We start from the raw sequence: 27854 nt of genomic DNA on the forward strand, positions 1-27854 counted from the left end.
ACAAGCTATGGTAATGGAAACACAGATGGCAATCATTCTCAAAAAAGGGATCCTAATTACCCAACAACAATCACAGCACACAATCTACACCTGCCACCTATCCACTACTCCTTCAACACAAGCCACTTTTTCAGGGCAGACTGCCCTGTTATATGTTATTTTGTGCAATGAAAAATAGTCTCCTGGTAATGCAATAACAATTTAAAGTTATTTTGTACAAGAACAAATAGTCCCCTGGTAGTGCATTAACAATTGCAAGTACTGGAATGATAAACTGGAAATTATATTTAAAAGGCATAATATAATAGTGAGCAAAACCCCATTGGTAAATGACTGCTTGTTATGGGTCATTTTATATCACCTCCTGATACATCTATGTAAAACACTCCATCAGAACCCAGGCTTCAGACTCCTTTCTTCATAAAGCTTTACACTGAAGTGGTGAAACCTTGGTGCAAACCACACCTCAAAAAACTGTGGGCACTTCAGGTGAAAAAATACTAGAGTTAGTGAAAGTCCTAGATGAGTAACTAAATGCACTATAAAAGCGCTAGATGAGCATGAATGTGTTTTACTGCATCCTGTAATACAAGAACGCAGTGCACTGAGCAAAACTGTAGTTAAAAACACATTTAAAAAAAAGTAGTTCTGTAAAACAGCAAGTGGGGAACTCCTGGAATCTGCTTTCTTAGGAGGCCACAGGGCAGGCAGCCTAATAAAGTTCAAAAAGTGATTAAACAAGTTTATGAACAACAGATCCATCGTGGATACTAAAAGGGATTGGCATAAACTCTAGTGCCCTTATTTGAGCAACTGTGGGTGATGGGGACATATTGAGGGACGTGCTAAAGACATCAACTTGTGTACTCACCCTAAGTTGCATCTCTCCGGCAGCCACTACTGAAGGCAGGGCCCTGAAGGACATTTCTAAGCACCTTATGCTCTCACATCACTGGTCTCATCTGGAGCTAAGGAGGGAGCCTGCACAGACAAAGCTCTAGCAACATACAGGGTATAGATAAAAAAACAAGTTGACCTGTCTCAGCAACAGAATTAAGTCTAAACTAAGAAATTAGGACACGTTCCCTGCTGTGAGGCAGCACTCCATCTCTGCCTCCAATAAGAAGCTACAAAATGCAAATGCAGTGGTTCACCAGGACTGCCTGGCATAAGGGGTCACAGACCATGGGACAGCACCTGGTGCAGCTTGGCACTGAGATATGGGTCTAGCTGGGAGCCAAAGGGGAGGGAGGAGGTGGAAACCTGGGTGCAAGTCATATAATAGTGGGACTCGACAGATGGTAAGTCCAGGGAAGAGGTGTGTAGTTTAGGATGGGTGTAGTTTAGGATTGAAGTTCAAAATTAAAGCTTAAGGTGACATGGTGTAGGAATTCTACAGGAAAGATAAAAATAAGGAAGAAGTCAGGAAAACCCCACCACCTATAGACATTCCTATTGCTTTGATTTTGCTCTTGGACTGATCTTTTCTCAGTCCCTGCCTACACAAATGTGCTATGAACTTGACAGACTGTCAGCCAAGTATTCTAAAGCAAGCTATGCTGCCACTGATACAGCCATCACTGTGCTAAGTCTTTGATAAGGTGGATGTGAGGCAGCTTCCCAAGTGATAAGCATTTGAGTACACTCACTGCTCCTAGAAAACTGAGAAAATTCAGTCAGAGCTGGGGGTTTTTTCTGTTAATGGAGTGTTTTCATACCTTCAAACATCTTGTACGTTAACAGTTTAATTAAACATGCATCTGCAAACATGCACCTATCCTTGTAGACCTGCTCTTTCCTTAGGTATTGCCTAAGATGCTCCATAAAGAAAGGAAATCAAAGCCCTGCGGGGGCTACATTTCTTTTCATAATATTTTATGTTCTTCTCAGAATAGAGAGAGAACATTCAGAGGTAGCTCAACTCTCCTGCCCACCCCGCTCATTTCCTGCTAGCTTGACTTGGCCTTTATTTGTAAGGATAAGATGGTGGTGAAGTCTGCAATGTTTTCCTAAGAGTGTGTGTCACTTTCCTAATTAATGCAAACTGTCAGATTTATGTGAGTGTCTCTCCAACAGGCCTGGGAAAGTCACCGGAGACTTGTGATTTCTGGTTATACAAAGCTTCCTTTGCCAGCTTCATGAGAGAGCCAGCTATGCCTTGATGAACAGACATCTACTGCAGTGTTCACAAACCTCCTCAAAATCTCTCTGATGGCAGAGATGTACAGAACTACAGTTCAGGGCAATTTAACTTCTGCTTTCAAAGACATGCTTGCAGCTAAGCTGTACTATGACAGGGAGAACCAATAAGGCTGTTCCAGACAGCAGGAGGTGGAGATGAGTAAACTCCTCTGCCAACTGCCAGATTGCAAGTCTGACACACTGCAGATATAAATCCAAGAAACTCAATGGGGATACTATGCTCAGTCTCACCTGCTGAGGATGTGCCTGTGTCTTCAGGGCAGGAGGGAGTAGCAAAAGAAAAAAGAGAAATTCCTTGATATAACTGGAACGATTTTTTGCATGCCAGGAGCCTCCCTGGGCTTCTCTCTGAGTCAGCCCAGAATGCCTTGCTTGTCCCTTTGCCCCATGTCAAAGCTGTGAAAGCCAAAATTGCTATGTAAAAACATACATCTTTGCACAACGAATGCAAAAGGAAAGAGAAATGTTTTTATTGCTTCTCTGTGAAACAAGATAATGTTTAGATCCTGAAGACAAGGATTTGGTGTGTTGGTGCTGCCAGCTGTAATAACCTAATCATGTGTTCCATCTCCTTGCAGGGGAAAAAAAAAGAGCAAAGCCCAGAATGAGAGTAAGCTCAGAAATGGATTGGATTTCTTGCAGGAAAAGGAGCTTTTATAACTTTGTCAAGATTAGATATACCTCTGGGAGATGCCCTTCCATCAGGCAATCACCATTGGGCTCAGCCCAGAGGTAATAATGAGTGGAGACATTCAGCAAGCTGCACTAGGTCAGGTAACATTTCCTGCTGGCCCACGGATGCAGTACTGTCATCAATACACAGGCATTGTGTACTGACTTCTACAGTCACATCTGAAGTGTTGCTCATTAACAGCAATTACACATTAAGATACCCTGGCGACACAGAGAGAACACAGTGCTTTAGGGATCCAGAAGTCTAGGCCAAATCAAGAAACAAAACCCAAGAGTTTTGATCTTTGTTCTGTTGCTCTGTCCCCAAATCAAACTCCCTCCAGTCTGGGCAAAAACAACACAGGTGAGAACCTTCTGCAGCAAGTCCAGCAAAACACCCTGAGGTTACTCACACTTGTAGCTCATCTTCAAGTTTTGGAGTGGAAAGTCCTTAAGTCCTAGAACTCTTCAAGACACCTATAGTGTTCAGTAATACTTGGTCTCTATGCTCCTCTGTAATATAGTGGCATTTCACCTCAAAATTAATATCAATTAATAGAGCTTGGGGAAAGTAATTATTTTCTACAAAAATACTTAATACTCAGTTAAGAAAAAATTACCCTTATCTTGTCATTTCAAGAACTGGAACGTTTTATTTTTGAGCATGTTTTATATCTTGCCAAATTTAAAGCCTTAGACTAAAGGAACATTCAAAAGTGTAATTAAAAAACATACAAAAGGAAGAAAAAAAGAGGGAAAAAATGATGGTGCCTGCCACATGCACAGCACTAGATTGCTATTTTTAATTTTTTTTTTTTTTAATTTCTCAGCTGGAACTGCCATAAAGACTAATGAGTTATGCAATTCTTGTGTGGTCAACTGTCAGGACCACAGTGGCACTGCAGCAGCTGCAAGAGCACAAGCCAGACTGCTGGACACCATCCACACGTCCTTTCCCTTGAGGAATCAGCCACAGCTTTGGTCCTGGACAAGTGGAGGATGAGCTGCCTGTCAGGAGCCATCTTAGCCAGTCTGCCCGTTGTCTGATAGCTTTAGCCCTGAAGATGCACAGTTTACATACTGTCAATTTACACAAAGTTACCTTTACTTTTTTTTCCCCATAGTTTTGGTTGTCAGGAAGTGCCCCCAGCTTTAGAGAGGCCCCACATACAAGAGGCCTCTCAAAACCCATTCATAGTGTATGTTCCTGCATACACACAACCAAGCGTCTCACAGAAATGTGCAGAAATAAACACATGCAGACCTGCTCTAATATTCTGGCATTCATCCCTAAAACAACATTTTAGAAATAATCCCTGTGGGGTTTTATCTTCATGCCATATCAAGTGTGGTATAGGATACAGAAGCCAGCAACACTGGAAGTATTTGTAAGACATCAATTCCACTTCTTTATGAGCAGTTATGCCCACATTTTGTTTTCTGTTTGTGCTCTACCCTGGATGCTGATATTAATATTTCATTCTTTAGAAAAAGATTAGCAATACAAGCAGTTCTTGGCTGGTAAATCTGATGATAACAAAAGACATAATTCACAGCTTTTAAAAATAAACTGACTGTAAGGCATCTGATTACTGGATCCATAAACATTCAGTTATATAGTAACTTTGTTGGAACCAGGAGAGGTTTCACTACATCTCATTAGGCAATATGTTTTTAAGACAATAGGAACTCCCACTGCAAGCTCCCCTTCAGGCTTTCCATGCGATTTCTGCTGAACTACAAACAAATTTAAGAGTTGCTAATAATCAAATAATCACCAGGACCATACAGACATTAAAAGTAACAGTAACAGAGGAGACTTTGAAGACATTCAGAAGTCTGCCCTTAATGTCATTCATCTCTCCAGATAAACAGACATAAAATCCTGACATCAAGACAGAGTTGACTAGAAGCCAGACATCTTGAGTAGACACTGGGAATTTGGTACTGCAGAGAAACACAACCTGATGACACCCTCTGCTTTCTTTTTTTCTGCTACATTAAGCCAAGGGAAAAAATGTATTCCTTTTATTGCAAGGGGAAAGTTATTTTTTGCCCCAGAAACTGTACTACCAAGCACTCTAAACATCATATTCAGGGCTGTGGGACTCAGAAGAGGTTGTACCCCTCCCCGGCATAAGATTATGAGTCTGGAGCAATCTGGATGCTTCTTATCTTTAATATACAGGTAAAAACTGTAAATGAATAAAAACATCTGTTTTCCATCACCTAAATACACTTTTTGTGGTTTCTAGGTAGCACTTTCCATTGTGGAAGTTTTCAGAGTCTGGGCATGCATGGACTTAGAGAGTGAAAACTACAGAGCTCAGACTCTCTTGCACCAGAGCACAGGCATTGCACAGTAGAATCCGAAAAGGTAAAAGGTTTTTCACTCCATTCTGTATTGCTACTATTAATTTCGGGTTTTTTATTGGTTTAGGTTTTTTTCTCCTCAGCTGCAGTGTGGCCTGTACTTGCTGTATAACCCATAGGAGTTAAGAAGGAATGATTTGGGATGCTGGCACTTACTCGGGGTGTTGAGGAGCCGCGACTTTTTGCAGTGGTAGGCTGCCTCCTGCTCGCAGTACTCAGCACTGTTTATCACGGCCTCCAGCTGCTCCGCACTGCTGTTGTAGTTGAAGGACATGGTGTAGGGCTTCTCTGGACCAGCTCCTTGCACTCTGGTCAGCCCTGTGCTGTTGTGCTGCACTGCAGTCCAGATCTTATCTTCTGTTAAATGGAAAACGATTGAATGAGAAGTTAACAGCAAAACACTTCCAGCAAGGGGGGAACAAAAAACCCAATTGAAATCTAACACTTTACTGCATTGGAGATAGCATCAGCAGGATCCCAGGCTCCAAAATGGTCACTCTGTGAGGAAGACCAATAGGTCTGTCTTCATTAAAGGTCTATGTGGCCCACAAAGATGTTTCTCCCTGAACCAGCTCAAGCAAATGCTACACTGCCTGCTGAGCAAAAGAGAAACTTCCTGGGAAGCACAGGAGACCTTCAGCTTCTTCTATTACCAGGTATCTGAATAAAATTAGATACCTTTCAACTGGCTTTGTCCCTGAGAGGAAACACATAGTAATATGGCTCACAGGGGTAACATTCACCTTTTGCCTGAGAGCACAGCCCATGCTGTTGTAACAACAAATGGAAGCAGAGAACTGCGGCTGATGAGCTTGCACAAACTCACCATGAGCAGAAAGCACAATGTCTTGCCAGAAAGCTAAACTGAGAGTATGTTCTTATCACCCAGCTGGAAGTCAGATCACTCATTTCACTCAGTTCTCAGACTTTTCTGCATATAAGTTGAGTGATGCCCTACTTGGATGATGGTACAGAACACCATATGACTTGGCATCTGTAGTTAACTGTAAATATTGATGCTTTTCCATGCTGGGGAGCCCATTCTCGCTTCCTTCGCTGCATTTACTGGCAGAGCAAGGGATTGTGTAGGTGATAGAAAGCAGAATCTAGGCTTAAGCAAAACCTGCACCCTACAACCCAGCTCATGACCAGAACTGGGGTTGGCATAATGAGAACATCACACTTAAAAGCAATTAGCTTCCAGGCAGGCTTTTTCCCAGCTGGTTCTGGTACAGCAATGGGCACGGCAGCAAGGACAACCTGAACAGACAATTTGCTGAGCTGACAAAGATGAACTCTTCAATGAGGATTCACAGGAGCCCTGCACATGCCCAACACTATTTCACATCCAGAAAATTTCCTCTTTATCAAGACCCTGCTTTCCTACGGAGGCTACAAGATACTGACAGGGCAAAAATTTAAGGCAGCCATTTTCAAACATTTGATGAGAAGGAGATTTCGATCTCACTTGCAGAAACATAAAGACAGTAACCGAGGCAGAAGTAAGATCTAGGCAATAGATTTCTATTTTGTTATTTATTCTTCATCAGGGAAGCCCTAGATAACAATGAATCATATCTTTTCTAAGCTGATCTTAAAAACCGTGCATTTAAGGATTCAGGTGGTTTTACCACATTACCTGGCCTGAATTCTTGCAGACCATGATCTTTCCAGTTACTCCCCAATACAGTGGCATGATGAGCCCAGTAGCTCTGTGGACACTACAATGCGTTGCAGTTGAAGTATTTTTTGTTGAGCTACAAATATCCCCCAGATTACTTCAACAGAATGCTAATAGCTGTATAAAAATCCTAAATGGACTATCTGTGTAAAGACACTCAGATGATTTAATGGATTGTCATTATGGAGGCATTCAAATGACAGGCAAGTAACAACAACCATCTGGAGACTATTTAAAGGGGTCTGTTCCAAGACCTGGCTGCAAGTCACAGGGAAATTAACCTGCATTAACTGTAAGAACAGTTTACACACAGCAAACCACACATTCACTCACAACCCTCTCATAATTTCTGTGACGGTAGACAGAAAATTTTGCTCATAGGTCTGCAATTCTGTGGTTCCTGTTGACTTCAGGGAGGCTGCTTGTGGACCCTTGGAGTTGGAGCTCAAAGAAACACTACTGCAATGTGTGGTACACAGAAGTCAGATTAAAATGATAAGAAATACTACAAATTTATTGCTTGTAATACTTTTCCCAGTGGTTGTAATCACAGTGAACACTGTAGCACAATACCCTGCACATATATTGCTTCCAACATGATATACTTCAATGACTTCATAACAGACATCTTGTACATCTTAAAGCAGTGATCCTTATCAGCCAGTCCCTCTGTTTTCTTTTGCTCTCACAAGGCAGTATCAACAAGAACAGAGTGGATTTTTCAGAAGCAGTTGAGAGCGAGTTAATTTTCCTCTCACAAAGCTGGTAGAAGTTTAACCTCTGCTTTAACTGAAATACCTACTAAAAAGACAAACACCAAGTTGCTGATAATGTAAGTAAAACCAGGAGATGATGGAATAAACTGGTTGCTGAAATTCCAGATGGGCAGTCAAAAGCACCTCCCCACTGAGAGTTCTGAACATAATTTTAAGAAAATGCAATAAAATCAATGCTCACAATAGTGGCTTCAGTGCTGCTCAGGAAGCAGAGCAGCCTTCAGTGGTTAACACTACTATACTTTCCAGGCTGTGCATCAAGAAAGGTGCCATGTGGGTATGTGGGAAGTCAAGAGCATCAACAGCTAGCAATTTAGAAGCAAAGAAGGATTACTAGGAAAAAATTATTAAAAATAGCAGAGCACAAAACCATCTTCCCAAAAAGTGTTGGAAACTTAATTGACATATTTGAAATGAGGCTGGACAAAGTATCAGCAAACATACTGTAAGCAGCCAGCACTCACTAACAAGAGTGTTGGACAGGCAATGTGACAGGTCTTCCTCTTATTTTCCTCTGTAACTGTTCATTAATTTTGAACAGTCTTGTTACCATTACAGCTGCACACAGCTGTTCTTCTGAGATCTGAACTTTGACATTCTAGACCTGCTTTTCTCCACAGGATCATTAAGAAATAAGCTAACCTATTTTTCATCCTCTAGTTTACAAAGGGAAAGGAAAAACAAATCAAGTTTCTTTTTTTGTTCAAAGTAATTGTGATTTAGCAAGTATATCACAATGGAGTTTTAAAAGTTATAGCAGAAGAGAAGAATTCTGAGTTACATTTCAGATATTTCCCAATCTACACATGCCTAGTCTGTTAGGCTTAATACTGATACAGATCAGATCTGTGCTTTAGTGGTCACTTCAAAGTTTCCCTCTGTGCTTCACCTTTGAAGTAAACGTGACCATCAGTTCACCTTCTCCAAAAAGATACCTGTTTGCCTCACTGATCTAGTGACAGGAAAGTCACAGCCACCGGCAAGCAAACCTGGGATCAGAAGGGCAGCTCAACACAACACAGAGACAAGACAAAAGAGCTGGTGGCAACAAGGTGAGAGGAGGAAAAGGAAGAGAAATCTATTCCACCATCTCAGTCACGCTTCTTCCCACTTCTCAGGGAAAGAATACTTCCATTTTAGAAAGCAGCACATGAGGTGTAGAAGGGCGAGGTAATGCATACAAAGTGAAACACAACCTGCTAGAAGAATAAAGGATTACATTCACATCACAGTAAAAAACCTCAAAAAACAAAGTTCCTTCTTTCAAAAGGACACCCTTTTGTTTAAATGCAGCAAATGAGACTGAAAATTATTTAAACTTGATTGTTTTGGGAAGAGTAGAAGAGCCAACACTGCTCCCTCCTGCATCTCCACTGGCTGAGGGAGGAGTAACTAAGAGCTGGAGGACAGTAAATCCTTGAACCATTCCAAGACAATAGCAAGACCATTGCATCTGCTTCCATAGATCAGAAAACTGCTCAAAAACAACCCCAGCATTTCTTCTGAAGACCATCGCCTTTCAGATCAGCCCTTGGGGCTTATTCAAACCCCATTTTCTCCACCTCAATCTTGGCAATAATTAGAAAAAGATCATTCTGTTTTCTCAAATTCACTTTCACAAGTTTAGCTGGAGCTGCTCCCAAAATATCGCTGCCTGCCTCAGAATGAGGTCAAGGAATTCTACCCTCAGTGCTCAGCTGACAGGTCCTCTGAAGCCTCCTGACAATAATCTGTGATCTGGCACTTCAGGCAGGTTCAAGACCTGTGTAAGACACGTAGCTGCCATCTGAACGTGCCCACAGATCACTCCAGCAAGCAGTGCAACAGCTGTCGGCACTTTAGCTCCATGTTTGGCTTTTAAATCTCCACAGCGATAATGCTCACATCTTCTGAAAATGGGGCTTCAAATACCTGTTCCTGTTTCATAACACAGGGGTTTTTATTTAATCTTCACTCTGTTTTGTTTACGTTATGTTTTTAGGCAATGACACTGTAATCACAGATGCAAACCAAGCTGAGTGCCATTACCTCCTTCTAGTCATTTCCATGCCTGGAAACTGGTCAACTACACAGATAAAGCTCTCTTCTCATGTATTTCAACTAAGAATTTATCATTGTATTTTTACATCTGTCCATACTTCAAAATTTTTTCCTGTTTACTCCATTTAATGAGCTCTTCTTGCACTTCTGAATCTGCAACGAGAATTAAAAAGCTGTTGTCCAGGCATAGGTTACTGCTTACTTTTATCTTCTATTGTTCCATTCTATTCTTTTATTACTTTCTCAGCTTGGTAAAATTTCAAACTATACACAAGCTGAAAGTCACTCAAAACCAAATAGGAGACTGCAGCCACATCTTCTATTGTATAACGTGGAATAGTTTAATGCAGCCTTGAAAAGCAGATTTCCTAAATGCTTGTTAAATTATTTCCATAATTCAAAGGTGAAAATGCTTTAATTTCAGTGTAATGCTACAGCTTTATGACTTCACAGTTTTATTTAATGGTCCAATTCACTAGGATATTATGCTGCCTGCATTTGGCCCTACGAGATGTTTTTACAGGATGGGACTGGAATGCATTAAGCACATTTTAGACTCTCTGTTTAGCCTAGCCCACAGTTCTATCATCTTGCTGGAAACCTCCAAGCTGCTTTTGACGGCACACAAATTAAATTGTGGGAAATTAGAGCAGCAGGAAAACTGGCTTTCAATGAATTCTGTATTGTCTAATTCTCATTTTTATTCTTCAACTTGAAATATCCCTGTAGAGCCCATTCCACCCATACAAACGGCATCCTTCCTTTGTGATTTAGGAGGTTTGTCACAAAACAAGATTATCCAGACTGATTAAATTGCCAACAAGCCAAACATACGGTAAATACTACATGAGAGAGAAAAAAATAACTCTCAGAGCTCATATGATGCATTTGTTTCATGGTGCTCCACACTGAATGCCAAATTTTATCCTGAACACTGTACCTCTAACTAAAAGAATAACCACAAAAAAGACAAGACTTTCCTTCTTAAACTGTTCTAAACTGCAGTGGCAGATTAACCCAGCTGCTCTAATATGCACTCCCCTCAAAGGATATGAAAAGACCAATTTCTTATCACAGACGGCTTTAATTCACTGACTCCAAAGAAGTTTTTTCTGAGTCTTCTATGAAAGCATTCTATTACTATTTTTTATCTACTTCTTTCTTTCTGCTGGCTGACCCAGCAATACATGCTTCTGCAGCTTGTTTTGTGCTCATCAGCTTCCTCCTGAGTCCTGATTCAGCCACGTCCCTCCAGTGCAGAAGCACTGCAAGGCATTCAAGGCAACTCTCAGCAGAATGACCAGGCCAGATGGCTCTGATGGATGAGAACAAGACACCTCTTCTGTGACATCTTGCACCCTCCTCCCCCACGTTGTGCTGATGCCCAGACATGGCAAACCATTGTCATGCCAGCCTACTTCCTGATGATCCTCCATTTCAGTATTTCCTCTAATACAGGGTATCTTACAACAAGCAGTGAGAAATATTCCTCTCCAAAAACTGAAGGGGCAGTTGCTGATCTACCTCCTAGAGCAAAGTGGACACTTCCCCACTCGCTGCACTTCTGACAACTGTGCAGTCCTCTTTGCCTCAGCCTCCTTCATCTAGGGTGAGTGTTGAGAGACTTAAATCACTTCTTGCTGTTTCACATGTCTTGTGATGGCGCAGACACCTTCATGAGCCTGGCAGACAAGAAGCAGAGCCCACATCAAACCTGCTGTTCTTCACCTGCCATACCAGGAGGGTGGGCATGATACCTGCAGGTGTCCAGCATGGCACGAGACACCCACGTCTGGGGCAGATGGATCCACCTCTTGCAACCAGGACAGCTGAAGCGGCTTTGAGAGAGCCACAGCTTACTTCTAACTTTTGAGCACTGCAAATGTGGCAGGAGAGGGATTAAGTTGCAGTTACCTTTTGTTAAAAGGTAATGGCTAGAGAAAAATATCTAGTTACGTTCTTCAGTACTAGAACTTCCTTGGGGGCCACCTGCAAATGTGGCAGTGAAGGCGGCCTTCAGGACTTCTGTCGTGATGCTCACCTGAAACACAACAATTTAACTGGAAACAGCATGGCAGCTGTTGACAGCACAATGCCTTTGACATAATATACACATTAAAGTTTTTTTTTTTCATTTTGTAAAGTTCTGGGAGAATATTTAATGAAAATTCGAAAGAGAAACATATCAATTGTCAAAACTACAGTGTGCCAAAAAACCTGTAGTGTTTGAGGGGATAAACTGTAAATCTTTAAGGCTGCCTTTAATCTAAACAGTAGTAAATAATTTGTAAGGAATTTCCATTTGTTGTTTTCTCTTGTGATAAAGTCAAGCACAACTACAGACAGTAAAGTGCACAGTAGAGGGAGTTTGATGATTTAAATTGTTGTCCCAAAATTCTGTAGCTGCAGGTGTTAAAGGCAGAATTAAGGTCATGACCTCCTCCTGTTCTTGCTTCAGCCTGCCCAGGGGCAGCCCTCCTTTTCATGTGAGAGTCTGCCAAGTCCACAAGAAATGCAAAAAGGGCTGTCACATGGTGACTCTTGCATCCATGTAATTCCTATACAAAGTAAAAGGAGATGATTTCTTATGGAAAATAGATGAAGGAATTATATAAGCAGATGAACTGAGAGTCGTGTGGAAACAAAGGGAAAGATGGATGCCATGGACAGTAATACAACTAATGCCATGATTGTTTTAGGAACATCAATGGGAATATGTACCATATGGAAGAATACAAATCTTAATCACTGTTAGCTGAATGAAAAAAAAGGATGCAATTTATAAAAAATTGCAAGTATAACTTTGACAATCTAATTCACATCTTATTAGAATCCCTTACTTTTTCTGAGACTTACACAGTTTCCATACAGTTTTTTGAGACAAAAAATAAATCTTTTTCCTGCATCAGAGAAATAAACAATATTTGCACTTTGAGACAAGACTGCAGAACAAAAATGATCCACAGCAAGAGGAGATATATTTTTGTTAAGTAATGTTTTTTTTTTTCATTATGGTAGTTTCATAAAAAGATCTTGGACCAGCAGCAAGGCCTGGGATAAGGTTGCATCTTTCCCCAGACTGCAACCCTGGAAGAAAAAAAATGGAAGAAAGAAAAGGCAAACTATTTGAGGACTGGAAAAAATATCTGGCAATGATAACCTGAACCATTGATGTAGTCATGACAATTTCTAAGCATTATTGATTTGATAGCCCAGGGTCTGAATACCGTAAAACAGCATCAGTAGAGAAGTACAGTGACAGGATGACTCAAGTGTACTGTAAGCAAATCTTTCAGATTTCAAGGGTAAAATTTACTCAGAAGGAGATGAGAAAAGGTCATTACACTTTTCAAACAGGACAGCAAAAAAAGCACATGGCTGTAGATTGCATGTCTATGGGCTTTGTCCTGGAGAATATGGTTATTAGCATTTAAGTAGTACTCCACACAGACCAATAGATTTCTAAGCAGCATGAAAAAATAAGCCTCACAATGATAGAAAGACTGCCAGGCCCGAGGTTCAGAGCGTCTATTAGTCATCTTTTTTATTGACTGTTATGAGTCTTCAATTAAGTTCAGAGTAATTCAAGTGGGCTAATTATCAAACAAGCAGCCTACAAGGAAAATATCGTTCCCAGCCCTAGTGGCTGTTCTTTACAACAGAGTATGACACAATACATTCTTTCTGCACTTAATGGCAAAAATGTGCAGCCACAGACCCCCATGGATAACTGGAGACCTAGGAAAAGCAAGCACAGCTAGCTTACATTCCCGTGTGGATGGCCCTGGAAAGTTGCTAGATGTGTTCCCATGGTACTCAACTCAATCATCCCAAATTTATAATCCCTGCACAGACCCATTCACATCCTCATGGTGTCTCTCACAGCATCCAGCCACATCCAATCATGGCTTGGGTACACACATTTGGTTCACTTCCCCACACACAGACACATATTTGGTGTGGATACCTCAGTGTTACCAACAACTGATGAATTTCCCAGTGAAAGTGACTTTGCTCTGTGTACAATGGGTATATAAGGTGAAGAAAACATTATGTTAATAAGGTGCTGTCTTTTCCTTTAGATTTAGTTTTGAGGGTTTTGTCTTTCACTGTCATTGAACTGTCTCCCTTCTCCTATTGTAAGGAAATGAAAATGAGCATTGCTTCTGTCACTGAGGCCCTTTCACTTTGAGTCTTTCCATTCTAAATAGTCTTGGATTATTTACTTTTAACTTCTTTTTGTACAGGTATCTTTCCATGCCTTTAATTAGGCACATTAGCGTTCCTGAAAACATCCTATTACAACAACATATTTTACTTTTAGTTGAAGTAGACAGCCCCCAAGATAAGATCCTTTTAAAGTGCGTCCTACACTCTTCTCCCCTCTTGACCAATAAACATGCTATTAAATAAGAGCATGTCACCTACAGTTTTTGTCACCTTGCTTTTTCAGCTACTTCTTCAGATAATGGATAAGTACATTTACCCACTGTGGTATCAGCAGACATTCTGTGACACTACTGTTAAATTTCTTGCCATCCTGAAAATTGAGTTAATATTTTTTAATACTTTTTTCCTCTTTTTTTCTCCCTGTAACATTTCCTTTCCCTTATTGCTCTCTCCCTCTTAGTATAACTGTCCAATTCCCTCTCAACACACACAATCACAATTTTCTGCTTTCTTCAGAATTTCTATTCAGCAGTGGGCTGCTGAAGTTGACAGGCTGCAGACAAACCACTGGAAACATAAACACAATAAACTAACTTGTAATGTTGGTATTTCCATATCCACATCAGACACTGGATACATATGACCAGACACCAATATGCAAGAAATCTGGTGTTTATCTGTCCCAGTTAATAACTGGCTACAAACAAGTTCCCTATCTGAATCCCTTCAATTAAACAAGTAAAAATTAGAAAGAACTTAAAAAAAAGAGCGAACATTAAGAAAAAACACTTTTCTTTAAATGCAATGATGCTGCTCGCTTCTGATCATCTGGTTTCCTCTTTGAATGCATCCTTCAGAGACTAAAGGCACTGTAATTACCAGAAGGCATTACCTCTCTGCACCTCTACTTTTAAAAACACTAAATGAGTCATTGCCCTGAATTTTCCATTCCACCTCCAAATTCTTCAGCTTGAACACGTTTAGGGCATAAAGAGGTTACTGCTTCTTGAACTGTATACAAAAAGAAGAACTGCCAGTCTGAGTAAAATAAAAGCTTTCTTTAGCCCAGGAGCCCACCTCTGCCTTTGAGGCTGAATACCTTTGATACCCAGGGAAGCCAAAAGGTTTTCCTGAAACTCATTCCCGTTTCCCAGTGGACTATCCCTCACAGCTGCCTGAGTGGGAAGCTGCAACTAAACTTCCATGTTTACTTGCACCTTCTGAATCTATCAGACAAGACTGGGGCTTTTTCCAGGTGGGTTTTACTCCGCCTGTTGATATAACAGCCTCCTTGCTGTCCTGTGGTAGTTTCAAGTTGAATTCGTTGCATCAGGAAAAAGCAAGCAAACAAAAAACTCCCAAATCCTGCTATTTAAGTGTCTCTTAGCTCCTATATGATGAAAAAGAATCAATTCCTATTGCTTTGTCTATGCCACACATGATCTCCATGCTCTCCTGTGGCAGTTTCCCCCAACCATCTTTTGTTTAGTCTTGCCACACATGGAAGCCATCCACGTTCATGACCATCCACGTTTTTCCTTTCACAGGAGGTGCTGTACAGATTTCTGTCACTGAACAATAATGTCTCTGTTCCTTGTAAGTGCCTAGTGTAACAACACAGAATTTCATATTTTGCCTATCCCTGAATATAGGTCTTTTCAGAAAACTAAGCAGAAGCATCACCTGAAAAAAATAGCAAATGGAGAATCCATCCCTGTGTACATAAAGTAATTTTTTTCCTACTTTGCACTTAATCGATTACTGTAAACAGTTTTTACGAGAATAACAATAAGGGAAGTTCCCAGAGAGAAAAGAAGCTCTTGTGATTAAGGCACCCACACCATATTTAGTTGACACAAAAGCATAAATTTTCTAGGCTAGGAGGTTCTGCCTGTTTTCCCCACCTCCACTTTTCTCATAACCAAAACAAGAATGTAAGCAAGTTCATTACAGAGAGAGAGAAAAACAGGTATATGCCTTCTGGATTTCTGCCAGATAAAAGTTTCTTTGAGGAAAGCAAATGCAAAGTGTTTGTCAAAAATCCTACTTCTTCAGCAGAGATAAAAAGCACTGACAATGTTTTGATCACACATATTTATATGATAAATAATAAAAATGAGCACATTTCCCATATTGAAGATCAAGGAAGGATATTCAGACAGAAAGGTGAAACTCTGTTTCAATTCTTAGGAGATTCAACAGTGAAGGAGACACATCTTATTAAATATTGTTACACTTGAATAAAAAACATACTTAATAATTAACTGTTGTGCATTTAATTAACATAATGATTGCTCAATTAAATAAAAATGAAAATTTAATTTAATTTAACTACAAGGAGATTAAGGATAAAATATGAATATCCTGAGTCCTCAGTTTTCAGCACTGAGTGTGGAGGTGATATGTGGCAAAGTAGTTCAGCCAGAATTAGCAATTTAGAAAGGGTAATAAAACATTCTTTCATCTGCAGCTGGCCACAGGAAGCAAAAATGCCAAACAGGAGATGGTGTGGGAAATTTCACCTCCATTTCAAATATAAAAAGCAGAAAGGGAGCCCTACCATCTATCCCCACCCACAATAAAGGCTGTGCAATCTTTTCTCATACTCTTGGCTTGACAGTCCTATATACAAAATAGGATCCCACTTAAGGGAGAATTTGACAGACAGGTATATCCATTTGAAACAATTCTTATTTTAAACCTATAGAACTGTAAGGTTAAAAAATTTCAACCACCAGGTCACATTGCCAGGCTCTTGCTCTGCTACCCATCTCTTTGGTGTCTCTTCTCCTAAGATCATCATGCACTCTCCTCCATACAAATACCAGGGGCAATCAAGGCCTCTGCCCTATGGAATGTCAAAGGCAGCACACTTGTATGAGGGAGGTATTGCTGCTTAAGTTGGACTAGAAGGGTTTATAGCTAGCTCAGCAAGAGGAGTTTAATAATAATTCCCATATCTAGCATTCTAATAAAGCAGAGAAACCATTCCATTACAAAAGAATGGTTTGGATTCTGAGTTTCTACCTCTTTAGTAAAAAACAAACATCTCATCAAAAGTTGTGATATTATGAAGTGCCCTTTATAAGGTGCAGACCTTGTTATATACAAGTGATATATTGCATATATCACTTAGCAAGGTGAATCCTTCAAACTTATTTTAAAGATCACTTTTACATGGATCTTATTTAAGGAAACATCTCAAAGTTAAACCTCAGTTACAAGTTCTCTGCTTCTTCCCCACTACTGAGCTGTATTATTGATGTTTCTTTCATTCTACTAAGACCACCTCTAATCAGACAGACCCAACATCACGCAGCCAAGTCGAGGTTAGGTCATTACCTGTTATATTGCAAAAAACACGGAGTGGTCCGAGTGGTCCACTTCCATCAGAATCGATGTAGAAGAAACCTGATGTCTTCCCTTGGTGTCGGTAAGCCTCGCAGGATTGCTCATAGACAGCTTTAAAAGAAAGAGAGAGCGGTTGCACCACAGGCAGACAGAACACAGGCACATTGTATGCGTGAGTACTGAGTTAATTCTTGTCAGAACATAACCTGCTGCTATGCAGCTGATTAGCATGTGAAAGCTTACTGCATTTGGGCCTGAATCCATGCTCAGAATCAGACATTTGTTTAACTAATTCCTTGAACTTAATACATGCTGGCTTTAAAGATACAGGTACTTGCTTTATTTTGGATGAAAGTATGTAAATACTTAAATAAAGGGATATGAACTTTCAAATGTGACACATCTAGTTATGGAGTGGTACATATATCCATCCATGTATGGTATTTCAGAGACATACCTACATACACACAGGAACACACGATTTACCACCTAGGCATGCACTTAATCAACACAGATGACATATTTCTGCCAATCCTCACCTTCCCCAAAGGATAAGGTTAACGGGAAGCATTAAAGCCCTACCACACTCCACCATCCAAATGAAATCCACTGCCCCCCAGCAGAAAAGCTCAACTTCAGACATGGTCTCCATCCTAGGTGATGTTTTTATCCTTTAGACCTAATTTTATACAACCAACTCTTTCTATCTGCTTATCAATATTCTTCTCTTGGAGTACCAGTGCCCATGAAAATCCAAGTGGTTAGTAAAACAAGCACAAGTAAAACATCAGGTCACCAAGAGCAAGAAAAGAAGGAAGAAAAATCCACAGGTCAGTACAACCTTTGTATTTGAGGCACATTTTCAGGAAAGATGAAACTGTCACTTCATATGGGGCAAAGAGAAAACTCCTGCAGAGAGGCAGTCCAGAGGTATCAGAAAGTCACATGTATCATCCTGGACCTTGAACAACAACCTTAAATCTCATTTCAGGAGAGGTAGATTTTTTTTCTCCCCACCTGCTTAAATACTTAACCTGATTATACTGACAAAATTACTCTCCGTAACAGTTTATGATTGCTGTGCTGAGGCTGTAAACACAACTGCAAAGTTCCCAGTGCTTTTCATCTGAAAGGAATTCAGGGAGCTTTGCAGATTGAGGGCAGGGCCAGCACTTCCTCACCACTTCTGAAACACAGTCCCTGCAGAAGACAGCAATTCCTCCACAGCAGCAGGAATAGTTCCTTTCTGTGCACACATGGACTCATATCCCTCCTTTTCTCTCATTCCCTTAAAGAAACTTCTCTAATGAAACAACTCTGAGAAAGGCATAAATGGTAAGCCTTGAAGTAGCCTTGTCTGAAGAATGCTGTAAGTTCATCACTCAGATTTTGGACATTTATTCACTTCTGCCAACAGAATAGAACCACAGTTCTAGGGGCTCTGGTCCAAACTGGATTAAGAGTCTCACCAGTTAATCATTTGTACACTCACTGAAATATGCTCTTTATTTGCACATCCCTTGCCTGACCAGACATCTTCTGCAGACAGAACATCACTGAGTGCTAAACAGGCACAGCACTACCCTTCCCAGGGTTAAGAAACTGCTTAAGGTACTCAGCACCTGATGAGGCAGTGTTAATTAGCATCCCTCCTATAATAAATAGAATTAAGAAAGCTTTTTCCTCACAGCCTGATGTATCAAGCATGGTAGGAAGCCAGAATATCTTTAAATTCCCACTCTGATAGCTGGCCAAGAACACATGCTAAATCCAAGTTAAATAAAATCCCCAAACCAGAACCTATTCTTCCAGTGCTCACATCCTGAGGGGTTGAGACAGAGTCCCTGAGTTGCAGAAGTGCTGACAAAAGCAGTGGGCATATGGAGGTCAGGAGGGAGACAGTAACAGGCAATTAAGTAAGCAACCAAGGAATCATGGTTTGATCAATTTGCAAAGTTCTTAAACTGCAGTTCACTTAGTGAATTTGCTGTCATCATCGTTACAGGACACTTTATCTTGTCTCATTAGGGAATATGCCAATTGCTTCCTCTGAATTGTTTGCTGAGTGTTTTTGAAGACAAAGGATGGTGAGAGGGGCAGAGACATAAAACAAATATGTTGTCAGTGAACTGGCACAGCAAAACTCATTCTTCATCACAACTTGTTCTTTCCAAGTGTTTTCCTTGACTGTCATTTTGGCTGGAGTCCAGATCTACTTTTCAAATTAGTAAGGAAGGATGTGAAGATTCTGCCATTAATAATGTGGGCACATTCAAACAGAGATGATCTACTCACCTTTAGATGGCCCCTTTGTCACTGTAATTTTAGGGAAAAAAAGGCTGTATAGAGCTAGAAATCAGGCTAAGGGTGCTCAACTGGTATAAATCTGAAAGGATACACAAGCTTCTGTGAAACAGTTATGTCTGCCAGAAGGAAATCCATCCTGGTGTGTTTGCCTTTCAGTTATATGAGAAATCCAGCACTACATACTAGGCAGTAGCAGAAGAAATGGGAAAAGGCTCTAAACCTCAAGCTCTAGCACATAAAACATATTCCATCATGATTAGAGAACAGTGGTTTTGGTGGGCAGTTATTTCACACCTGTACACAAAGTTTCACATGCCTGTATCTTAAGCATTTGGTACTGTGCACTTCTAGACTGGAAGTGGATGGGCCATTGATTTTAATTCTCTTCTTTGCTATTTTTTTCTATATAATGCGTCAAGAAAAAAAAAATTATGTTTGTTTTCCAGTCACTGGCAGATGCCCCTACAGGCATTCTGAGGGCACCAGCCATTCTAAGCTCTGCTCAACTCCTTTGTGGCCTGAGATGACTGCTTGCTTTGGAATAAAGTTATGCAATTCCATTTGCTGAAAAAGGGCCTATTATGCCAGTGACAACAACTTGAAGCTGTCTTTATGGGTCCATGAAAGACAAGATCTCTTTGCAGTCATTATTCTCTTTATGCAATCAGAAATATCATATGAATGTAAAAAACAGACAAGCAGTCAGCTGTGACTGTTAAGACCCCATAACCTCAGCTTTGAAAACTGCCTTCATATTTACGTTCCGTTTTGTGTCAGGCTTCTCTGGTGTAGATGGAGTTGTGGTCATTTTGGGAACACTAGGGAAATCATTATTGTAATTGTCATTAAAGAGTCACCAATCATTTAGGCATCTAATAAGGCCCCACTTTCAAAAAAGCAAGCACCAAAGGTAATGATGGAACTGTTGACAGTTGACATTTCAATGGCAAAGAGCATTTGCAGTAATTGCACCTTCTTAATAAAGGAGAGGTATTCATCAATTCATTCACAGTAGAACCCACTACCGATTTCCAAAAATTTTTAATAAATTTTTAAAACTTTTAAGTAAAAAAAACCCCAAAAATTAGTGATTTCATTCCTTTCTGTGAGTATTTCAATAGTATTTATACTTCTATTCCTTCAAATTTGTTTTCCTATTGTAAAATGTTCACCCAAATGGGACTGTAACAACAGAAGTAACATTTTTGATAGGCTGTTCATGCAAAGCTTGACTTCTCATTTAAAATACATTTTTAAAAACATAATTTCAAAAATGAAACCCTTAACTTGTCTTTTGTGTCACAGAAGCAAGATCAGCTTTCCTTCTCTGACCCTCCCTACTTTTTTTTTTTTTTGGGCTAATTTTGATTATCACCAGCCACTGAAGATAAAATGATGGTTTCCAGCAACATTTGTTTCAGTGAGCCAGAAACACTGAAAACCACAGTTTATGCCTCTGAGCCCCTGCTGTGTCTCCTTGGGCCCTTCTGGGAGCGAGCTGTGCTGCAGGCAGCCGTAGCACTGCAGCTCTCACAGGCAGCAGGGTGGAGCTGATTCACAGAGCTGCATTCTGACAGTGCTGACAGAAAGCGGTGTCAGCAGCCCCATGAACCCACACCACCCCCTGCAAGCTCAGCCTGGACCTCACAGGCAGGTATGGCTGCTAAAAGCATTAGGGTGAAGTACAGCACAAGGCAAAAACCCAGTGTAAAAGGTGTCACAGGGCCCTTGCTGGTAACTGGCTAGGCCACAAAGATAAAACAAGAAATAGCTTGACTCCAAGGTCCCAGATTTAGTAAGGGAAACGACATCAGAAATACCAGTTTTACTTGGTCACAAAGGATGCCTTTTATTGCCTTTTTTCTTTTTTCCAGAACCACTTGTAAGTTATAACATTGGATGGACCCTATGCTGACATTTTTGCTCTGTAAGGAATTTTTTTTAAAGGCTACTGCTGTGTTTCACAGAGAAATTTAAAATCCTCCCAGAGCTGGCTGCTGAAAGTGATGCAGCCTGAGAGCCCCATTCTTCAGAGCAAGAGCTGCTTCTCTAAGTAAGTGCTGTCCTTGCCTCCCTGCTCGGATGGGCTGTGCTGACAGTGTACAGGCATGCACTGTACTGACAGAGTTCAAGATAACAATCTCCCAGCCCCTCTAATCTTTTGTGAAACACATATACCAGATTTCCCCCTCAGGTATCTCTTTCAGTCTCAAGTATCACAAGCTGAACTACCTTTTCAGATCAACAGCACATCACATCAGAACATTCGTTTATAGCACTGCTTTACTCACTGATCTTAATGCCCATCTTCTTCTTTAGTTCTCACTTTTCATCTTCCCAGGTGCTTAGGAAATCATTTGTCAAATTTTGATCAACATTCACAAAATGAACACTTTATCCCCAGTCAGATAAACATCACCCAATTCTACATGTTTTCTTTTATTTTCTGGGATATAAACATTCATAAGCTCAAAAATCAAAACTATGGTTGTGAAATGTATACATCCCATGTTTTCTTCAAGCCATACACTACACCCCCTACAGAAATACCCTAGAAAAACTATAAATATTCACTCTGATTGGTCAAGGTTCAAGGTATAGATCCAATATTCAGACTTCAGTGTCAGAAAAGCATTATCAGATTTTAGGATCATTATAATAAAACTTTTTTTTTTTTACCTTTTGTGTATAAAAACCCTACAGAATTTCATTTCCTAATTCTGGCATCAAGACCCTTATGGCTGGTCAGCCAGAGCACATGCAGGCGCTCTCTGTTACTCCACAGTCAGGGCTGGGATCGCTCTTGGCTTGGGTCTGCATTTGAAAATTCAGCATTTATTCAACATGCTTCACAAGCCTGAAAGGTTCTAAATACGAGCAATTGCATCACTGTTCATTTCTCTGGAATATCCTGAACCTGTAAATCCAACTGGTTTAATTACAGTCCTTAAACCAGACGAGATTTTTTCCCTGCCATAGCTGATACCTGTAACAGTACCTGGCTAAGCACAAACATTTCCAAGGTCAAACTTCCATTTTTTTCCAATAGAAGACCTTTTCTGTCCAGTTTTTCACAGACTACCCGTTACTATATTGCCATCTGCCTTCCAATGTTACTTCTGCCCTACGCAGCTCACCTGCAGTCTCCACGTCAGCCCTCGCTAAGCACAGGCTTCCTGTTCCACTGGGGAGCTGCTCAGCAGATGAGCCTTTAGATGCTCTCAGTTCCTAAGTCCTTAGCTCTGTTTCCTTTGCCCTGATGTTCCTAACTTATAAACCTCTCCTCTCTTTCAGGCTACTTTTTCATTTTTTCACCTCCAGTTCTACTTTGGCTAAAAAAAGAAAGACCATTCTTTGTACAAAGACTTGAACTTCTGCAAATAACCCTCAAGGAGCAACATATTTAAAGCCCCTCTCTTCAACAGGTGCATGAACCTGCAATTCACCCAGTAAGATGCACCTCATACCCCACATTTAAGATCCTGCTTGCTGCTGGACTCAGTGTAAAGGTTACAGGGACACCCAGACTTCAGTTTTGCTGGTGGGAACACCAGGCAAGGTAAACTTCTCTCTGCTGCACCCAGCAGCATGTTACTAATATAGACACCACCAAGAATGTTAAATTCCAAATGAAAAGCAGCTTGGTTTTTTTCCTCAGAGGACTCTGCCCTTTTCAAATTTAATGGCCACCAAGATAACTTTGCTCAAAAAATAAAAGTAAGCCTTAAAATTCCCAGTATTTTGTTCCCACTGTATTATTCCCAATTGCTTTGGAAATTGATTTCATTGTATGAAACATGAGCTAGGGATTCAGAATGAGCTGTACTAGTTATGATTACCAAAATGAATCCTGTAGTATTGCTGCTTCAAGATTAGATTCTCATAATCTAGCTGATAATTTTCAATTTCTCAGAGGGAGAGAACATTTTATGGTGATACAATAAATAAAATACATTGAAGAGACCTAAAGAACTTTAATGCTTGATTTCATTGGGAGGTGCTGACACTGTCCACTTCCCAGCTAAAATGTGGCAGCAGTGAATTGCTTTTATCATCTCTAAAAAATTATAAAGTCATGAAAAAATGTAGACAGAATACTTGCTGCAACATCATTTCAGACTCATTTAATCATTTTGTAATTCATTGCACCTTAGACAGAGTAATAACAACCCCTATAATGATAATTATTATTGTATTCAGAGGTGAGAACTTATGTACTGGTTAGACTGGAAGGGCCAGTAAGAGCTGGGGATTCTGCCAGGATCTTCAACCAGCCATAGACTGACCTTGGGAAAAGAGATATACACAAATGCTGACCAGACCAAATTAAGCATTCTCAACAAAATGCTCAGAGCTCTTGGAGGCAGATCAGAGATGACTATTTCAATCTCTGCTCATGTACCTCAGACCTGACAGATTTGCTCTTACAGACTCAGAATATTGAGCACTCAACCAAACATTTTTTCTAAATAACAAATAAAGCAATATGCAATGGGAAGTTTCTTATTTCAACAGCAGAGGGATTAGTGCAGGCAATGAACTCTGGGAATAATCATCATTCTCACCCTTAAAATACAATTGTCTTGTTAAATGCCAGAAAAATGAAATCTGTACTCTTGAAACCTGGATTGTGACAGCGCTGCTCTTGACAGACTAATGCAGTCTCTGCTGTGACGTGCCTGGATGACAGATGGCTTATTTTTTCCTTTTTAAAATATGTACTTACTCATCTGATAAAGAATATGTTATTTCCACAGATAGAATTAAAATGCCTTTTATCACAGGGCCACTGAAATGGATGTTCAGGGCAGATACTCCCATTACACCTGGTTATTAGACAATTTCCTACCATCCAAGCTAAGGCTCCCTCTGGCCAAGGTAGGAAAGGTTGTGTCAAGCCATCCTCCCCTGTCACTTCCCTGCTGTGGCTGGAAGGCAGCTGTGACAATCACAGACCCCAGCCTGGCGCTGGTGCAGGGTCACCTGCAAGCCGTGCTGCTGCAGGAAAGCAGCCAGGGAAACCTAGACCATTTTAAGAGTGGTGTTGGAGGGACAGGAGTAATCAAAGAGGTGAGGGATGCTGTGCAGAGCTCGGTATTTCGGTCTTGATGAAAACTCCACACATCCCTCAGAGGATGGTCGCGCCTGGCTGGCTTCAAAAAGGACTGAGTAAGTCCTCCACACCCTCTGCTCTGCAGCAAAGTCCCAAAGAGGAATATTCAATGTGTTATTTATAAGGAAATCTGAGGCAAAAGGAAAAACTTTTTTTAAATGAACACCACCGAAGGAAAAGCATTAATAACACAGTAACTTATCACAAAATAAACAATGAAAATTCATATTCCAAAAGCATGGTGTGAACAAAAATATGCAGGAACACCAAGTACAGCACTGAAGGTTTGATATGAATATTAAATGTGTTTTCTTTAGTCAAAGAAAACCAATGTGTTTAAACACATATGGAAAAACCCTGTTCCAAGAACCTCAGACAGGAAAATTGGCTACTCAGGACATGCAAATTACACTACCAATTCACTGTTAGGCATCTGTTAGACAGAAACTCTCTAAACTTCATTTGCCCAGCCAGCAAACTGCACTCATCTCCCTACCTTGGAACACAGGAGAATTACCAACCCACAGCTGGCATTTTAAGATGCAGCTCCAGTACCGCTAACAATCTGGCTGAAGCTATATTAAGCTTTTCAGATAAAAAATGATATATGCAGTAAGCATATTAATATTAAAAAATACATTTTCAAAGCCTGAAGTTATGTTAAGTTTATGCCATATCAATGACTATATGACATTTCCATTATTGGATGACTCTTTCCTCCAGCAATTACCTAGGCCAATAAGACATATGCCTGTATGTGTGAGATAGATCACACACCAAAGCAAATATCCAGAATTAAATTACATTCTGTTAATTATCACCTTGCAAAGCTTTGGGACATGTTGACAATCCCAGAATATGAGGAATAAAATCATTATTTTATATTTCTCAACATCTCTTATATCAATGTTCAGCACTCTTTGGGATTAAAAAAATCATGTAAGACTAAAAACCACCTGAAAACTATCATAAATAAAAATAATAGAAGTATAGAAGGGCAAGATGAGGCTTTCTAAGGGACTAGCATAACTCACAGAAAGAGGAGATCACTAATCATTATCTTGCAATAAAGTTATAACATTCTGTATCTCAGGGCCATTTTACACTGGTCTACTGCTCTTACTATCACATGATAATTACAAGAATTAATAGTATCACAGGGATGACTATGCAGCTTTTAAACTATGCATTTTCCATTAACACATATATTAATTTATATATATGTATATAAAAATTAAGACCTTTAATTCGCCTATCTCAGTTTCCCTCTATCTCTCTTCCCACCTATAATTTTGACCTACCTTCAGTTGCCTACTGTATGTCTAAGATAGGACAGCCTCCCCCTACAGACTACAGACTTCAGAGGTGGTCCATGACCTTGCCGTGGACACCCTATCTCCCAGTGAGATTAGTTCAGCTCTGAAAGCAGCTCACACTCCCTTTTACAAATAAAGAGAGACCAGACCACTATCTTAGCTTGGATATCACAATACCGGACAGCAAAAGATAGATTAGCTGAATCCCACCCAGGCCTTTTTCCCAAGCTGTGTACTACCGTCAGCATTTGTATCTAAAGGAGGAAAACAGAAAATGAACATTACATTGTTATCTGTTTTGCCATGATTCACACATGTGATTACATAATGGATCCTTTCCTATCTGGAATTTATCAGACTACTCCAATACCTGACAGATCAGCAGGCTACCCACCACACTGGAGAAACTGGGAAAATATCTATTGCCAAAACACTTCAGCTGAGCTCATCTTCCAACCTATCTAAATGCAAGCTATGCGAAGCACATTTAAAAGATAAAGCAAAAAGCAAAGCCACACATTTTAGCAACTGACATATGATTGTATTCTCAAAGCACTGTCTCAGCTATAGATAAGCTCAAGTAGCAGTAAGTTTCAAAAGAGCCCAGACCGTTTCAATAGACAATATAGATCACACACCTTTTAACCTATCTGCAAATTGGATCTTCTTTCCAACAGAGGTGGAGAGACTAAGGCGCAACAAAACTCCTACACAATCAAATGTAAATCACCTACAGTTGGCTTTATATCCTATAGGTTTATTCCATGACTCCCAGTTTCCCCAAACTGTGGGCAGTGAAATGGGCATCTGGAGATGGTCAGCACTCATTCCACATTTACCATCACGTGCATTTGTGAGAGCAAGGCAGAGCACATGCTTTGGGGTTTCACAGCTACAGAAAGTACAGAGATGGAAACACAAGTGCCCATCAGTGCTGTGAGGAGCCAGGAAGAAGATGTGAATTTCACTGGAACAGGTAACAATGAGAGGTAAATCCAAAACAGGAAAAAAAAAAAACCCAGACCCAAACCAAGCCACAACAACAAAAGACTTGGAAGATATCAATAACATTCCCCATGGCAGCTGGTAAAGGAGGATTAACTGTTGCTAAACAAAGAAATGTGCTTATGCATCAGGCAATAAGCTTTGCAAGAAAGAAACTACCTGTTAGAAAACACTAAGACTCTTATATGTTAGTGAAACCCAGAAAACACATACAGGTTCTAACACTATTTTACTAGCATTTACTGTAAAGCTCAGAGGAGAGTAGAATGGAAGCAGGACCAGATGATACTTTAGTGTGAAACTATCTCTCACAAAATAGCTCTTCAGTGGGACAGGACCACACCCTGTTCAGTAGTGAACCCTCATCTGGACCAGGCAGATTGCCAAACATCCCATGAGAGTTTAGGAGCTTTCAGGATCAGAAGGGATTTGGAGTGATCAGGACGACACCTGAGGCTTGCAGGCAAGTAACTGCCTCTAGTAAGATTATATTAAGGTCATGTCTAGAGCAGGCAGTTCTTTCCATGTACCTTCAGATGCATGCTTTTGCTCCATCCACACATCTTGAATTTCAACTACCCATTTTCAGACATGCCAGACACAATTTTGTCCCACATATCTGACACAGTCTTGCAAATATTGTCCCAGCTGTGTCTTCCATCAACTTACTGTTCTTTTCTGACACTGTCTAATTCCCCTATGTTGCATCAAATGCAAACTATTTATCTTTGCTTTTCATGGCACATTTCCAACTTCTTTACCTGTCGTGATTCTGACATTTGCCTTGTCAAAAATGTCAAACTCCTCTGGCCAGAGGCTTATATTTTTCAAACAAGCACATTACTGCT

General features: G+C 40.3%; 1 protein-coding gene across 1 annotated transcript in view; it reads right to left on the bottom strand.

Moving 5' to 3' along the window:
• CNTNAP5 (contactin associated protein family member 5) overlaps positions 1-27854 on the bottom strand; it is a 279817-nt gene that overhangs the window by 81717 nt on the left and 170246 nt on the right. The window contains exons 12-13 of the mRNA XM_032113776.1: positions 17257-17376; positions 5404-5604 (exon numbers count right to left, since the gene is read on the bottom strand). Of these exons, the coding sequence (XP_031969667.1) occupies positions 5404-5604; positions 17257-17376 (321 nt within the window). The remainder of the gene's footprint in view (positions 1-5403; positions 5605-17256; positions 17377-27854) is intronic.

Source organism: Corvus moneduloides, chromosome 7 (genome assembly GCF_009650955.1).
Source record: "Corvus moneduloides isolate bCorMon1 chromosome 7, bCorMon1.pri, whole genome shotgun sequence".
Classification (NCBI taxonomy): Eukaryota; Metazoa; Chordata; class Aves; order Passeriformes; family Corvidae; genus Corvus; species Corvus moneduloides.